The 15,600-nt window shown below is 42.0% G+C and overlaps 1 protein-coding gene across 1 annotated transcript; it reads right to left on the bottom strand.

The window, feature by feature from the left end:
* Positions 1 to 903: 903 nt before the first annotated feature.
* On the bottom strand, positions 904 to 15,521 carry immp1l (inner mitochondrial membrane peptidase subunit 1). Its single transcript, XM_075471352.1, has 6 exons — positions 15,448 to 15,521; positions 7,241 to 7,351; positions 7,035 to 7,123; positions 6,727 to 6,853; positions 1,597 to 1,707; positions 904 to 1,059 (listed from the first exon to the last, which is right to left on the bottom strand). The coding sequence occupies exons 2-6, from the start codon at positions 7,343 to 7,345 to the stop codon at positions 979 to 981; spliced, it is 513 nt and encodes a 170-aa protein (XP_075327467.1). The 5' UTR covers positions 7,346 to 7,351; positions 15,448 to 15,521; the 3' UTR covers positions 904 to 978.
* Between the last annotated feature and the right edge of the window lie 79 nt (positions 15,522 to 15,600).

Genomic DNA, 15,600 nt, shown 5'->3' with positions numbered 1-15,600 from the left:
GCTATGTCTGGCGCAAACCCAACATAACTCAACACATCCCATCACCCCAAGAACACCATCCCCACAGTGAAACATGGTGGTGGCAGCATCATGCTCTGGGGATGTTTCTCAGCAGCAGGGACCAGGAAACTGGTCCGAGTCGAGGGAAAGATGGATGGTGCTAAATACAGGGATATTCTTGAGCAAAACGTGTGTCAGTCTGCCTATGATTTGAATCTGGGACGGAAGTTCACCTTTCAGCACGACAATGACCTGAAGCATACTGCTAAAGCAACACTCGAGTGGTTTAAGGGGAAACATTTAAATGTGTTGGAATGGCCTAGTCAAAGTCCAGACCTCAATCCAATTAAGAGTCTGCGGTTAGACTTGAAGATTGCTGTTCACATGCGAAAACCATCCAACATGAGGGAGCTGGAGCAGTTTTGGGCAAAAATCCCAGTGGCAAGATGTGCCAAGCTCACAGAGACTTATCCAAAGCGACTTGCAGCTGCAATTGCTGCAAAAGGTGTCTCTAAAAAGTACTAACTTTAGGGGGGGTGAACAGTTATGCATGCTGAAGTTTTCTGTTATTTTATTCCATTTGTTTGCTTCACAATTTAAAAAATAAATAAATAAATAAATAAATCTTCAAAGTTGTAGACATGTTCTGTAAATGAAATGGTGCAAACTCTCAAACCATCCATTTTAATTTCAGGTTGTGAGGCAACAAAACATGAAAATGCCAAGGGGGTGAATACTTTTGCAAAGCACTGTAAGTCCAGATGTCAAAGGCCTAACAATTCTAATAAGTAAGAGATATCACACAGTAGTTCATATGTATGAATGCAAGTGTGTTTGCAAAAAAAGAAGAAAAACATACAGCTAAAATGCTGCTCACCTTAATCAAATAGACAGGACTTAAAATAAAATTTAATAAAATAGTTTTATTTAAAAATGAAACCAAGTACAGCAGCATACACTATTCACAAAGTGGATGAGTCAATCTGAGTCACTCCTAGTTTCAATGATCCGTTCGGTTGGGCTTTCACTTAGTGTGCCAAAACTATGCAGCGGCCAGAGCTGCAAAGGACAAAGAAAACAGAATAACAAGGAGTTAAAAGAAACAGAAGACACGAATAAGCAAAATAAGTGGCTTGCAAACCCTCGTGTGCAATGCTTTATTTCACACACTCGCTAATACGACTTTTAATGATGCATTTGACCTCGTTGAAAATCCTGTTATTTCATCAACTGCCGTGATAGGGCCTCCAGTGGAGTGCCTCTGTCCAATCAGATGGACAGAAGGTTGCGTGACCCGTTTCCAGGGTCATGGTTGCAATGACATACAGTGACATGACAATGCAGCAGAATGGAAAGCTGGACAATATGTTGTCCAAGTTTTGGTCAAGCAGGCACACTTACTTTAAACTCCCAGTGCATTAATATCTCTGAATTGTGCTTAAAATTTCAATAAAGAATTGATCAGAAAATATAATGAGAAACAAAAAAAGCATACAGGAGCCAAAGACCAAAGTTCAAACCCATATATTATCGAATTTACAACAGTAACCCACTTTCTTTGCAAAAGAAGACGTTTGAGTAAACTTCGCTTGTTACCTTTAAGCAAACACGCCCTCGGATGAGGGCATAGGGAATTGGGCCATAATTCCTTGAGTCTGTGGAATTCCTAAGGTTATCACCTTCTACCCATACATGGCCTGTTGGAACCTAAAAACATCACCACACACACACAAAAAGAGGGCAAGAATTGTTAAGATGTAGACTGTTCCGCGGCACAACAGTGGGATCAAAAACATAACAAGTCCCAGTGTGTTAAGGTTAGTTGCTCTATTTTGTGGTGAAAATCTACCTTAACCCCCCCAACGGGTCGCCTCAGCCATCACTCCCTCCTCAGCCCTAATGTTAACCTGCCTGTCCCTCTTTAACCCTGCACCGTCTTAGGAGAGGGTCATGGGTAACGGGCAGGGTCGGGGGTTGGGGATTTAGGAGAACTTCAAACAGGGTCATTAGGCTGTTGGCTGAGATCTGCGCCCCTCTTAACCAGGGAGGGCAAAGCCAGAGAGGGGCCTGAGATAGCTGGGCAGAGGGAGAGGAGGGAGAGGGAGAGAGCTAAGCTGCGGCTAGCAGCAGTGTCCAAGGGTCTCCACCGCGGTCCGACCTGCCAGTGGGGCGGTCATCCAAGCGGGCTCTAATTCACTCTGACACCAATTATGATTAATCTCATCACTTGAGGAGAGTAGGCTTGTCAAGGCCCTAATTAAGTGCGCTGTCCCCCCTATATGTGCAGACAGGATCAACAACACATTATATTGTCATAATGGGCATCACAATCCGCGGGTCTATTTTTGTGTTGCCTAACTTTTTAACGGCAAAAGTCCTCTGGAAGAAAGAATTGCGTGAGTACAGAAACAGAATACTCGCCACAGTGAGGTGACGTCACATCTTTGACAACGCTGATGTTCATATTCTTGTCACCCTGTTCTTTGATTACTCCTCAGTCCTACTGTGGGATGCTGCATTTAATTTCATATTTGATAATTGAGACAGATGATGTGACATAATCACAAGCCAGTGACATGTTGACCTAACATGAGGTAAACAACTCGCTGAATAACAGCGACACAAATGAATATCATTAAAGGAGTCATCTGAGAACCATATGTCAGCATGCAGGATTCTCACCATTACACCTCATTAACATGGCAACATATGCTGGCTCCCAAGCACAGGAAAAAGAAACACCACTGCTTGTCGTCTGCCAGATCAAAATAATGTTTCTCTTTTTTATATATATATATATATATATATATATATATAAGTATCATCATAATTGCACTGAACTTGAAGGAATGGTGCTTTGATTAGGAAACCTCAAGAGCCTGTCCATTATTTTGCAAAGAGATATCACACATATTATGTTCAAAGCCATGTGTAAGCTGATCAGAACAACTGATGCAAATCTTCAACATCTGATCAACCACCTCAAAAGTAAACACTGTGTTTTCAAGCTACATGAAACAACTAACCTCGTAGAAAAACTCAAGCCTGAGTAAAGACTAATCTACTTGAAGGATCAACCCGGCACTCCTTAACAGAAGTGATAAACTGAAGAGGTCTGAAACTTGACCTGCAGCAGAGTGGCAAGCATAGGGATAAAGGCTGCTACTGATCAACTTTCAAGTCACAGGTATGTGAACATGGAAACTGAAGAAAAAAAAAGAAGAAAAGAAAAGGGAACCTATCAATTAAAAGGAGACGGGTGCATGGTAGTAGTAAAAATAGACGACGCACTCAAACAAAAAAGACAGTTAAAGCACTAATAACAAATAAAAACCATGCGGGCAGCTCGACTAATTATTTTGCCCACACATAACGGCAGCAATTAAGCTCTTTCTCTGAAGAGACAGGGTGGTGAGATATGTGAGTAATTTGTCAATTTGGCACCTTGCACGATCCATATGTCTGATTTTGACAGGGGAACAGATTTCCACACATATTTCCAAAATATCCACGCGGGCTCAACACAGAGTTGAAGTATTTAAATTTGTAGTCACTTTGATCATCTCTGCCGGGGACTCCGGTGTGATGGATGGGAACGCCTGCACCCGTCCTGTGGTTTCGGGTTGGGTCGATGCCAAGCATTGTGTACCTGTCAGAGACGTGTCGAGAAGAGCCGAAACTGGAGCTCTCCTCGCTGTGGAGCGGTGCTGTGGAGCGGTGTTGTTGAACAGCAAATACCATTACACTACTCATTATGCTAACATGATTGGGGTGGGGAATCAAGTTAATCTTTATACCGTAAATGAATATTGAGTTAATCTTTCACCATATTACTCTGTCCACCTTAACTGCAAGAAACAGAACATATGGGGGGCATTTCTTCGCTCACACGTCTCAATCTCCGGTGGTATAATATTAGGGATCAAGTCTCATTGTTTTGACTCAATAGCTCAGACACAGAAATGATTCCTAAAAGGCGAGAGTGCAATTAGTCTGTTGTTGAATCTCTGAGGGTGGAAAAGACGTGCTTGTCAGTCTGAACGAGCAAGGAGGTGATGACAGGGTCTAACACTGCCTTCGAAAATTCATCTTTGTGGGTTTACCCAATTATGCTTCACACCATCATATTAATCAAACACGTGTATATCCTAAAAGAAAAAAAGGCCTGAGGGGGCTCAAACATTTATGTGAACAACAGGTATTTTTCTCAGTTACCACAGATGCTGTAACACAAAGACAGCAATTTTGCCCCTGGGATTTTAAAAAGAGAGAAAGAGAGGGAAAAAAAAAGGCGAAACATGTATGAGGCTACATGAGATTTAAACACTGTTGTGATTGTGTGATTGTGATATTTCTAAACTTCAAAGTTAGAGTTTGCTAAGTTCATCTACGACTGAAGTCATAATTCTGTAGTACGTTTTGTTTTGGCTGTCATGAACACAATCAGTGCTCTTTTTAATTAGAAAATAAAGAAACCCTGAAAGATACCCATGGATTTGGGGTCCATGGGCATTTTTAAGTCTTGAGTTTGTCCTTTTTTCATTGCCTTACAGGGTTGCTGGAGGCAGAAGCGATGTGCAATAGATGAATATGACAAGGAGCCCGAGGGGCATTCAAAGCACTCACCTTCCAATGAAAGAAGGCAGAAAATGCTTCTGGTGATTTCTTTTACATTCACTTGTATTTCTTTGCGTGCGAATGGTCTGCAAAGTTCCAAAGTTCAAGGTACACACAGAAGAGAATTACTCACTCCCACAGGAGACAGTTCTCCTGAATTGCTTGAACTGCCTCACTTCTCAGTTTGCCTTAAACAAATGGAGCTTTTCAGTTACCTAGCACAGTTCATATTAATACTCCTGTAGTCCTGGTATCGCTTACTTCTTTTTTAGTAGCGCTGAATTAAGTGAGGTGAGCTGATACTAAACAGACACTACAGACCACTGGTGGGTCAGAGAGGATGTTCATCTGTGGGGGTAACATCGTCTTTGCAGCAGTGCTGAAGTCAAAAGTGCAAATCCATGCACATAATTTGCGAATATTCAGGCATGGATTGCAAAACATGGATAAGAAAAGATAACAACTCCTTCAAACTCAAACATTGCAATGACCACTCTAAGCACACCGGGAAGTTTCGTGTCCCATCTCTGTCACAGCGGTTTCACACAGTACTGCAATGAGAAGCAGCTGCTCTGCCAACGTTGAGGAAATAGCGTTAGCAGCGGAAAGCAGAGCAGAGAATTAGTCAAGCTGTGGCATGCAATGGAAAAATGGCAAAGACTGAGAGGCTGCCATGCATTCAACCATTTTTGATCAATGAGATAACCAGTCAGAACAGACTGGGCCCTTTGGAAGTGGGGCCTTAAAGACAGCAAGACAAGATGTGCTGATGCAATGTTAAGTATGAGAAAAATAAAGTTGCTGTCGTTTTCTTTTCTTTTTTTTTTTGCAATGTTAAGTATGAGAAAAATAAAGTTGCTGTCGTTTTCTTTTCTTTTTTCTTTTTTTTTCAAACAATAAAGTATACTAATGCATGTCAGAAGAGAACCGAATCAAATTCTGAACCTGATTGTAATAAGGGCTCTTAACTGTGGCTATGCCTTCAAAAAGGAACCGAAAGCCTTAGTACAATTTAAAGGGGGGAGTTATATGAAAGCCCAACACCTTTACTGGGAAAATAACTGTAGGTACCGAAACATTTTTTGCTGACGACTTGAAACTATTGTTTAATTTGGCTGAAAAGTGTCTCAAAATGGGGTCTATGGGGAAAGTGAAGGGAGCGGGTGAAGTGAATGGAATCAAATCCGACATTGACCTAAACCTTAATAACGCAGTTTAAAATCTGGAAATGACCCAAACTAAGACATTTCTAACAGTGCAATGATGCCACCCTTACACACCTCAGTCCTCTGTATGTGAAGGTGAAACTAGTAGTAAAGGAAACTTACTGTATCCGTTTGCTTTTTCATTTGATGAATGACACTTGCAGACTTAGCCTTGTGCTACGTTTTGCTTAACACATTCAATTATCATCCCATAGTCTATACGATACAAACTAAATTCAAAAACATGCAGCATAAACACAACCTATGGTTTGTGGACTCTCCGTACACTCACACACACAGAGACACCCCTCCTCCCGCCCATCAGTCTGTCCATTCAGCTGGCACTAACTCTAACAGGCTTCAGAGAGATTGCAGGCCTGAGCTGTGGGTGTTGGGGAGAGTAGTAATAGAAAAGCAATGACAGTGGTTTCAGCAGCGGAACCCCTGTATACTCTCTGGTTTTATCACTGTTCTGAGGAAATATATGTGTTGTCAAAAGCTGATATTTTGACCAGTGACACAAAATGGATGTGTGTGGTCTAAAATGCAAACAACTGTGACAGTCTGTAGACTGTGCTACAAGAAAAACACAGAGACACAGTTTTGCATTTTGCATAAAGATTCTGCTTGCCACTTCAGGGTGAAAGTAACTATCAAGTGTTTTGTACTAAACATCTTATCCATTCATTCACTATTTCCCTGTATCTTTTTAAGCTTTTTTTAGTTAAAGAAACTCGCTGAGCTGTGGCTGTCTGAAACAAAACTACCATCTGAATCCTCACTTGGTAAAGCAGGTCATAATTGTATGTATATGTATATGTGTATATATATATATATATATATATATATATGAAAAGTTAAACACTTCAACGAGCATAGGCATGTGTGATATAAATATACTTACAAATGTGTGGGTCTTGAACAGATCTGATGGGGAACTTGTGCAAACCTTGTCACCTTCCAATCCGATCACCCTTTTACAAACGTTCATATTTGGGTCAAAGGGACTTTTTGCAATTACAATGTCACCCCTGAAAATTAAAAATAACAATCACGTAACAAATAATAACACTGGGTCCAATGGCTGTGATATAAAACGTGACATATATTTGCAGCTAAACTACTGGCCACAATTTTTTTTTTTTGGAAAACATAATGGTTGCCGTCTCTTCTGAATGCCTATTCAACATGGTGCACATGACTTCTACCCACTTTTGTATTTTACAAAGGTGACGACTCATGCGTTCAGAAAAGACAACATCATGGCTTATAATGGTGGGCTCCATGGATGGACCGGAACACTGAATCAAGAACAAAAAAAAACAACCAAAATAAGAAAAAACACAATTTTTTCCTGCACATAGAAACATTAATATGAGAAAAAAAAGAATCGAGTATTTAATCTTAATAATACAAACCACCACAAACTCTCCGATGTATTCAAAGGCACAGTGAGCGATGCAGCCATACTGGATTGTGTATCCCACAAAGCCCAAGGTCTTCCCAAGTGCACGACGAAACATCTCCGCCTGTAAAACAGAACGCCCAGATATTATGGTTCATTATTGTCAATGTTGGATGCTTGATCCATTCCTGGTAGGATTACATGATTTACAGCATTTCTAAAAACAAAAGCTTGCTTGCGGTTTAATTTCTGAAGGTGTGAACAAGGTTGTCACAGTTGGCCTTCTGCTAAGATGGCACATTCTCTGGTGTTTCATTCTCAAGGGCTGAGCGGCCGATTCACACCAGAAAAACTGCCCTGAACTTTGATCTTGTGTAGGATGGACCTATCAACACCTTGCGCGCAGGTGATGCACAAACACAGAAGCTGTGACACATCCAGCCAAGCAGCTCTGCACCGTCTGCAGCCAGTGCCTGACACTCCGCTGCCTCCACTACCACCACAGTCATTAGAGCAGTTATCAACTTCTGTCAGCACCATAGAAACACAAAGACACCGAGGCAACCTTACAACTGCTTTGCAAACATTGTCACTTGAACACACACAAGTACTATCCACATGTGTCTTCTAAGCAAACATCTCAGCCACACTCTGGTTATTGACTTTTACTCAGCCTGTGGGATGGACAGAGAAAAGCAAGCCAGTATTTACGCCCTATTATGCAGTGTGCATACGTAGAAAGAGTCTTGGGGCACACACACACACACACACACACACACACACCTGCATTTACCGTACACAAACACAGACAGTATAACAACTGATACCACATGGCTTAGATGTCAGTGTGTGCTTCAAACATGCTCTTTTTTTTTTTTTTTTTTTTACATAAGGTTGCTATCCTGCCAGTCCACCACAGGCTAAAAAAAAAAATATTTTTCTTCATCTCCCCTATTCCTTCTGTCTCCTTCCCTCTCTTTCTCTCCATGTCTCCTCTCCCTCCCAGGGTATTATTAACCAAAGCAAGCAGAGCGGAAACCAAAGCCCCAAATCCTTAGAGCTCTGGGAATGACTTCCCAAAGATGGACAAGGATTAGACCCCCAATTTCTCCCTTGCCCCACCACCTCCACCTCCTTTCTCCCTTGGTTCCCAACAGGCCGGGTGTCAGGTGGCTATCCGATCCCTGCCAAAGGTGTTACCCCTAATCCCATTACCCCCCTCCAGTCTTCGTTCTCTCACACTCACACCGCTCTCTCATAATTCTAACTAGACTTCATCTATTTAAACTCACTATCTATGCTTTCATCCCAAGTGTGGTTTGTCTCTTTGGCCCATTCGCCATCCTCTCTGATCCAAAAAAGACCAACTACATCCTCTCACCACCCTATGTGCTGCTCCCCCCCTCCATTTCCCTATCACCCTTAGCAACCCTCTGCTTTTCACAAATACTGGCAATGAAAAAGCTTGAGCAGGTGATGGGGGCATATATACACTCTGCGCAGGGCCCAAATGAAGTGCCCTTCTCCAGTTGCAAGCCACTCCGGTTTCTTGTTCTGTTCCACAGGACCTCTAAACTCAGTCCTCCCCCAGCTGCTACAATAACACCTCTGGCCCTCTAATTCCTCTGTTGGGAAGAAAGTGGTCTAAAGGTTAATGTGAATCTCAGGCCTGTACAAAGACAAGATGCTCATCTCTGTTCACCTTGCTCTTGGCTTGCTCCACCAGCATCTCTGTCATAGCAGAATAGTAATGCACTCTCAGACATGATCTCGCATGTGCTATGCCTTCTGCTGGACTGGGGATAAGGAATCTTTGTTAGCACTCATTCGCAAAGCACAGTGGACAGCCTCCCAAACAGCTGCCCTCATATCTCTATTTCATCACCCCCACCCCACCTCTCCATTCCAGCATGCATTCATCATAGGTGGGGATTAAGGGACTTTGCATAACAAGATCACACGGCCAGTGACTGATATCAAGAGAGTCCATATGCAGCCGCCTGGTTTACTAAGGCACCCTCTGTCATTGATAGTGTGTGTCTGTGTGTGTGTGTATCTGCACAGACAATAGCGTCACCTATGTGCTTCACAGAAAGAATAATATGTGAGGTGTAGTGACTCCTTTGGGATTCAGAATGAGGTGGACATCCACAGAGACCTCTGATTAGATCTCCATTACCTCTAATTCCCCAGGGGCAAAGAGTCAGGCAAACCATACTACCTCTTGCCCCTAATACCCAGTGCACACGGGCCAACCAGCATTAATTGAACTCTGTATTACAGCTGTAAACTAACACAAAGTCTTTCTGTTAATCCAGGATTACACGCCAAATATGTCCATGGGAAAACAAAAAAAAGTCTACGCAGCCTTCCCTGCTGAACCATCTGTGGCTGCTGGCCTCCTGTTGTCACAGCACAGCGCTACAGTGTGGAAATGAGGGAGACCCCGTATGAATGGCTGCAGATGGAAACATGTCATTGTGTTTTTTAACTCTGTGATCCTCTTACTGAGGGAGCCTCGTTCATTCAGGGCTGAGCAATCAGAAGTGGATGAATGAGGGGGAAAAAAAAGGATTTTTTTCCTCGATGCCAAATATGAGCATGAAGTGCTGTGGTGGGGATATCAAAACGGCTCCAAACAAGGTGTTTTTCTGACATGTGCACAAACCTGAATAAAGAGGCCTCTTGTCTGTTGTAGTGGAAAATATATAAAGAAGTAACAAGTAGTAGTTTGGAAATAATGGAACAGAATTTAGAAAGTTTCTGTTCTATTTTACAAATGAAGACTGCTCAGTAATCAAGATCGATGATGCATCAACTCGTATTTCTTGACAATTGTTTTTCTTTTTAAATAACTATTAATGTTATCTAAAAAGTTAAGAATAAAGGGGATTGTGTAATTTTTACTGAATTTTCTGAAGCCCTCACTTCTATAGCTAAATTGAGGTAACTACAAAAAAACCCCCACAAAAAAACCAGCTTGTCAAAAGTAATACTTAATCAAATACACATTATTGAAGCCATGAGGAAATAGTCAGAAAGGAATTACCTCCACAGGTCTCGAGAGATTTGACCCTGCCATGGCTGAGTAGTGTTAATTGATATACATGGCCAGTCTATTAGAACCACAAAGAGAATTTCAATCCAAACAGCACACAAGGGCCTTGCAGTGGACTTCTTACACAACTAAATTAGGAAAACATGGGCTGAGAGAGAACTGGGCAGCAGGGGGGCTAAGAGGCTTACGAGCCCCTTGTCAGATTTTCTTCTTCTCCCTGAGGATCCCAGATGGAAGGGAGTCTGGAGGAGCAGCCAGACCAGAGTGGGGACGAATCCCACCTCTGATGTCTTCCTCTGAGCAGCAGAAGGCAGGGGAGGGTGGGGCTTTAGTCCTGTTGCGTGAAGCTTGATTTGATCTTAATGTGAGCTATAAAAAAGGAGGAGCTTTGTCAACCAGGGGGGTCTGTTTCAACTATCAGTGCAATCGGAGCTAATCCTGCCGATTTAAACACAGACACCTGGCTGAATGGGGAGTGACAGATGTAAAAGTCCCAGTGACAGAGGACTATTTCTATCCCCCCATCTCTCCAAGGACTGCCTTGTATCAGAAGCTTAACTGAAAAGACTGATCTTCATATTGCTCTTTTCATTGTTGCTAGCAGTAACACAGCCCTGAAACAGCTGAGCAAGGTTACTATTTGAGGAGCTCAGGGTTTATGCCTACAATCAATGGGTCAGCCAGAGCAAATAATAGCCGAGTGATATGAATACAACTGCTGTGAACTGAAAGGAAGTGTAGGTTGACAGAGTCTCCAGCCAATTACATTCAATGGGAAAAAAATCAGTCACTAAGCCTTATTGTATTGACCCCAAGTGATTGCATGGTGCTGGCCTGGTGCCGAGAGAGTTTAGTGATGTTATCTGGTGTTAAATCATATTTACAAAGGAGTTTGGGTTATCCACTGCCCAACTCATGACACAAACCTGTATATCTCAACACTAGCTAATGACAGACATCTCAACTAGGCCTAACCTTCAATTCTTAAGATGCGAGCATGTTCCAGTATTTTTAGAAGAAAAGGCAGGAAACTGTGGCACTCCGGTTTCATTATTTTTTACTTATCTTTAAGGCCTTAAAGATAAGTAAAAAATAGTAAAAAGTAAAAAAAAAAAGAATGAAACCGGAGTGCCACAGTTTCCTGCCTTTTCTTTTATGATACTTACCACCCACAAAGACTGTTTGAGCACCTGTGTTTAAGACTTGGATCCTCGTAGCGCTTCCGTTTTTCCCTTTTTTCTGAACCAGTATTTTTAGAGTTTCAATGTCTCTACTCTATAGCTCAAGCTAAATGTGGCTCACTGTTTAATGATGGAACATCTGCTAAAAAAATCTCAGAAAACCAGAATGAGCAATTCAAAATATGGGATGTTGAAGAAATGGAAAAAGTCAAATACTACCGCGACAAAATTAGCTGTATACAAAACCTGTCCTACGCTTATTGTACTCATGCGCTTTGACAATTGCTCCCCTTTCAATGTTAGCACAATAAATACGGTGCATGTTGATGACAATCTTGCATCCTCCGGACACAAAAAGTGGACTGCTTCTTGCAGCTCAACACTGATGGCAGAATTAGACTAAAGGAACCAAAACATTCTGACCAGGAAAAGTCTGACATGTTATGACTGCTGCCATTATATAGCTCAATCAGATACAGAGACTGATAGAACAGACAATAACACTGCAGAAAAACACCTACTCGCTAGATGACACTTGGAAAAGGTGGATGTGTGTTATTTTTGTACAGTTACTGTGGGCCGCTTGGTGGGCTGCCACACACAAAAACAGTCCACTGCAGCCCAAGAGAGAATAACTAATTAGTTGACTGGGAATATTCATAAGATGTGGAGAAAGCACTGTACTCATCCATGATGCAAACTGCATTGCTGAAGCACGCTCTCCTCCTTTTAAAATGCAGGTCAGTCAGCTCATCTTATTTGTCTCGTATAGGCTTTCCACAATGCCCAGTGTTGTCAGTCATGATACATTCCCTTGGCCTGCTGTCAGCACATATAAATCTCAACAGTGCTGTCAAAACAGCAGGACTGTCTCCGCTGAGAGCATTTGTAAAATGAGCAGTTGGGCGATTGCTTCCTCAGGAGCATCTCAGCATCCTGTGATCTTGTGCTGCCTCTGGCCTCTCTCTGCCACACAAAGCTTTTTACAGCTGTCTCAAGGATATCAGTGATCACTCATCAGTCAACCAGTAGTAATAGTGGACATCATAGTGTACAAATTAAACAGGGCTATCTCCTACCAGCAATTTGTCAAGATTACCAGAGCATTAGGAGTTCTCAAAACATATTTTAAATCAATTCTGTCAATAAAACTTTACATCTGAAAAATACCTGTGCTTTTTCTCATATGCTGACAGCAGAAAAGAATAAAATGTGTTGCCAATATAGTTGATAACCGTTTCACCCCTACTGACTGAGAACAAGCATGCACAAGTCATAGAGACTGAAATCAAAGCAGCTTAATAATTCTGATCCATCATTCATCCATTTACACGCACACATCAGCAATATGGAGACCTAGTCTGCACATTTGACAAAAACACACACATTTCCGCTAATGCTGAAAACTTAAAAATACAGCATGGTAAATACCATGTGCTCACTTATGGTGAGTAGATTCTATACTTGTAATTGTTGTTGTTTTGTTTTCATTGTAAAATATAAGACCATATCACTGTGACACTAGTTGCCTCTCTGGTGTGTTAAACAACATCAAGATGTGCCATGAATTGTGACTTTCAACATCAGCTCCAAATGCTCAGAGTCAATATAAATATTCATAGACAGCAGAGCTGCTACCATGTGCACAGGCACATGAAATTATGCGTGATTATTCTGATGCATTTACAGAAGTGCATTAATGGCCTATGTAATGCATTAGATTTCATAATGATGAAGCATACCCCAATGAAACTTAACATAATGGAATACTTTGTTCCATCCAACAACATATTAACCTTTCAATTACAGAACAGAGGGGGGATACATTAACCCTGTAGCTACTGGGATTTACTCTATGGCAGCACATTACTGCACTTTTGTGGTGACATACCACTTCCGGGATATAATAATAGATAGCTAGATATGCTTTGACAGTATCTTTGTCATATCAAAGTAACACTAGAGAATTTGGCAAAGTTTTGCTCTTTGGATAACTCAACTGTTGTGGGATGCAATGCCATCATCAGAAAAAAATCTCTATGTGAGCCCAGCAAATGTACAGCCATAAACATGATTTTTGCTGTCATGTTAAAGAGACCACAAAGGCGTCGTCAAAAGTCTGCAAAAATGCGACCATAAAGCAAAACAGTGTGGTGCAGGCCCATTGTATAGGGTTCAAAAACTTCCCCAGAAAAATGAAAACGGATGCCTGTGCACATAACCTCTCCTCCTTCTCTGCCCGTTACACTGCTCAATTCAAATTCAAATTCAATTAAAAAATACTTTATTTATCCCAGAGGGATATTAAATGTTGATGTAACTCAATTAAATCAAGGAGTTATTATAGATGCTGATGGCTTTGGGCAGGAAAGATTTCCTGTAGCGGTCCGTTTTGCATCCAAACTGAAGAAGCCTTTGACTGAAGAGACTCTGTTTTCCGATAACAGTCTCGGAATTCAGATCAGGCTGAATTGTGTTAAATGCACTGGAGAAATCAAAGAACATGATCCTCACAGTGCTGCCTGCTTTGTCCAGATGACAGAGGGTTTGTTGAAGCAGGTGTATGATAGCGTCTTCAACTCCAACTCCATGGCGATAAGCAAACTGCAGGGGGTCCTGATATGTGCTGGTTTGCTTACACAGGTGGGTCAACAGGAGTCTCTCCAGGACCTTCATGATGTGGGATGTCAGGGCAACAGGTCTGTAGTCATTGATGACTGAAGGATGAGTTTTCTTTGGTACCGGAACCAGACAGGATGTCTTCCACAACAGTGGTACCTTCTCTTGGGTCAAGCTAAGGTTGAAAAGGTGTTGCAGAATCCCACAGAGCTGCTCTGCACAGGCCTTCAGGACTCGGGGGCTGACACCATCTGGACCTGCAGCCTTGTTCCGGTTCAGTCTCTCCAACTGCCTCTTCACCTGACTTCTAGAAACAGAAAAGTGGGAGGGGGAGGCAAAGGGGACAGCAGCATCTCCTGATTGGGTTGAAAACAAACTAGTGGAAGCAGAAGAATCCATGACTGAGGTGGAGGTGGAGATGTTACAGAAAGCTGTGGGTCAGAGGAGGGTGGGATGTCTCTTTGGCTGGGAACAGGAGGGGAGGATGGTGAGCTTGTTCCTGAACTGAACCTGTTGAAGAATGTGTTCAGCTCATTTGCTCTGTCCAGACTTCCATCCATCCGATCCTCCCTCTGCTTGAGGTCTGTGATCTTCTTCATTCCTGACCACACATCTCTGATATTGTTCCTCTGCAGTTTACTCTCAAGCTTCTTTCTATACACCTCCTTGCTGTCTCTGATCTTGACTTTGAGCTGCTTCTGTATACTCCTCAGTAACTCCCTGTCTCGCTCCCTAAAGGCTCTTTTTTTCTTGTTCAATAGTTCCTTTAGCTCACTGGTGATCCAGGGTTTGTTATTAGGGAAGCATCTCACTGTTCTGGTGGGGATGGTGTTGTCCACACAGAAGTTTATATAGTCAGTCACTTGTGTCACAGAAAATTTGTATTTGAAAAAAAAAAAAATGCTTTAAGTTTAAAATGATGAGACATTGTTTACCTAAAATAAATAAAATATTATACCACTGAACCTCCATAACATATTAACCAGCATCAAAATATAGCCATTTCCCCATTCTGTGCTCATTGCTGACATCTCCATTTATAACACCATAAAGAACAGTGTCCTGCGTGGCGTTTGTTCAACTGACAAAGAGGCTCAATCTGCTCTGATCGCTAAAGCTGGAAGAAAACGAGAATTTAGTGGAAGAGGCCAATTCTGTCAGTCAATAATCTGAATCTGGATTTTCACATTGAATGAATAAAGCAGTTTCCGTACAAAGCCACGGGGAGATATTTTTAGACACTGGGTTTCGCCTGGTCATTGCCAAGAACTTCGAACTAGTAAGATCACGTTTTGGGAAAACAACGTACAACAGAAAATCAGTTGCTAACTTGTAAAAATCAGCGGTGCTTTTCTTACTTACCTCCAGGTAATTCAAGCTCTAACCATGCACTTTACCATAACACAACGAACTTCCCCTTGACAGGTTCATGAAGCGGCATCGTAACAATCGCTGTCCCCATTGGTCAAGTTTGACCCAACTCTTCTTTGATTGGATGACATGAGCCAAAACACG

This window comes from Odontesthes bonariensis, chromosome 1 (genome assembly GCF_027942865.1).
Source record: "Odontesthes bonariensis isolate fOdoBon6 chromosome 1, fOdoBon6.hap1, whole genome shotgun sequence".
Lineage (NCBI taxonomy): Eukaryota > Metazoa > Chordata > Actinopteri > Atheriniformes > Atherinopsidae > Odontesthes > Odontesthes bonariensis.
This window is presented reverse-complemented; position numbering and strand designations above follow the sequence as displayed.

What these genes read in the sequence shown, in the direction of transcription:
- immp1l (XM_075471352.1), bottom strand. Translation starts at nt 7,345, where the DNA reads ATGTTTCGTCGTGCACTTGGGAAGACCTTGGGCTTTGTGGGATACACA. An exon ending in CACCTTTGTAAAATACAAAA is followed by an intron (nt 6,854 to 7,034) that starts GTGGGTAGAAGT and finishes TTTAATTTTCAG; the next exon opens with GGGTGACATTGTAATTGCAA. An exon ending in TGTTCAAGACCCACACATTT is followed by an intron (nt 1,708 to 6,726) that starts GTAAGTATATTT and finishes TGATGTTTTTAG; the next exon opens with GTTCCAACAGGCCATGTATG.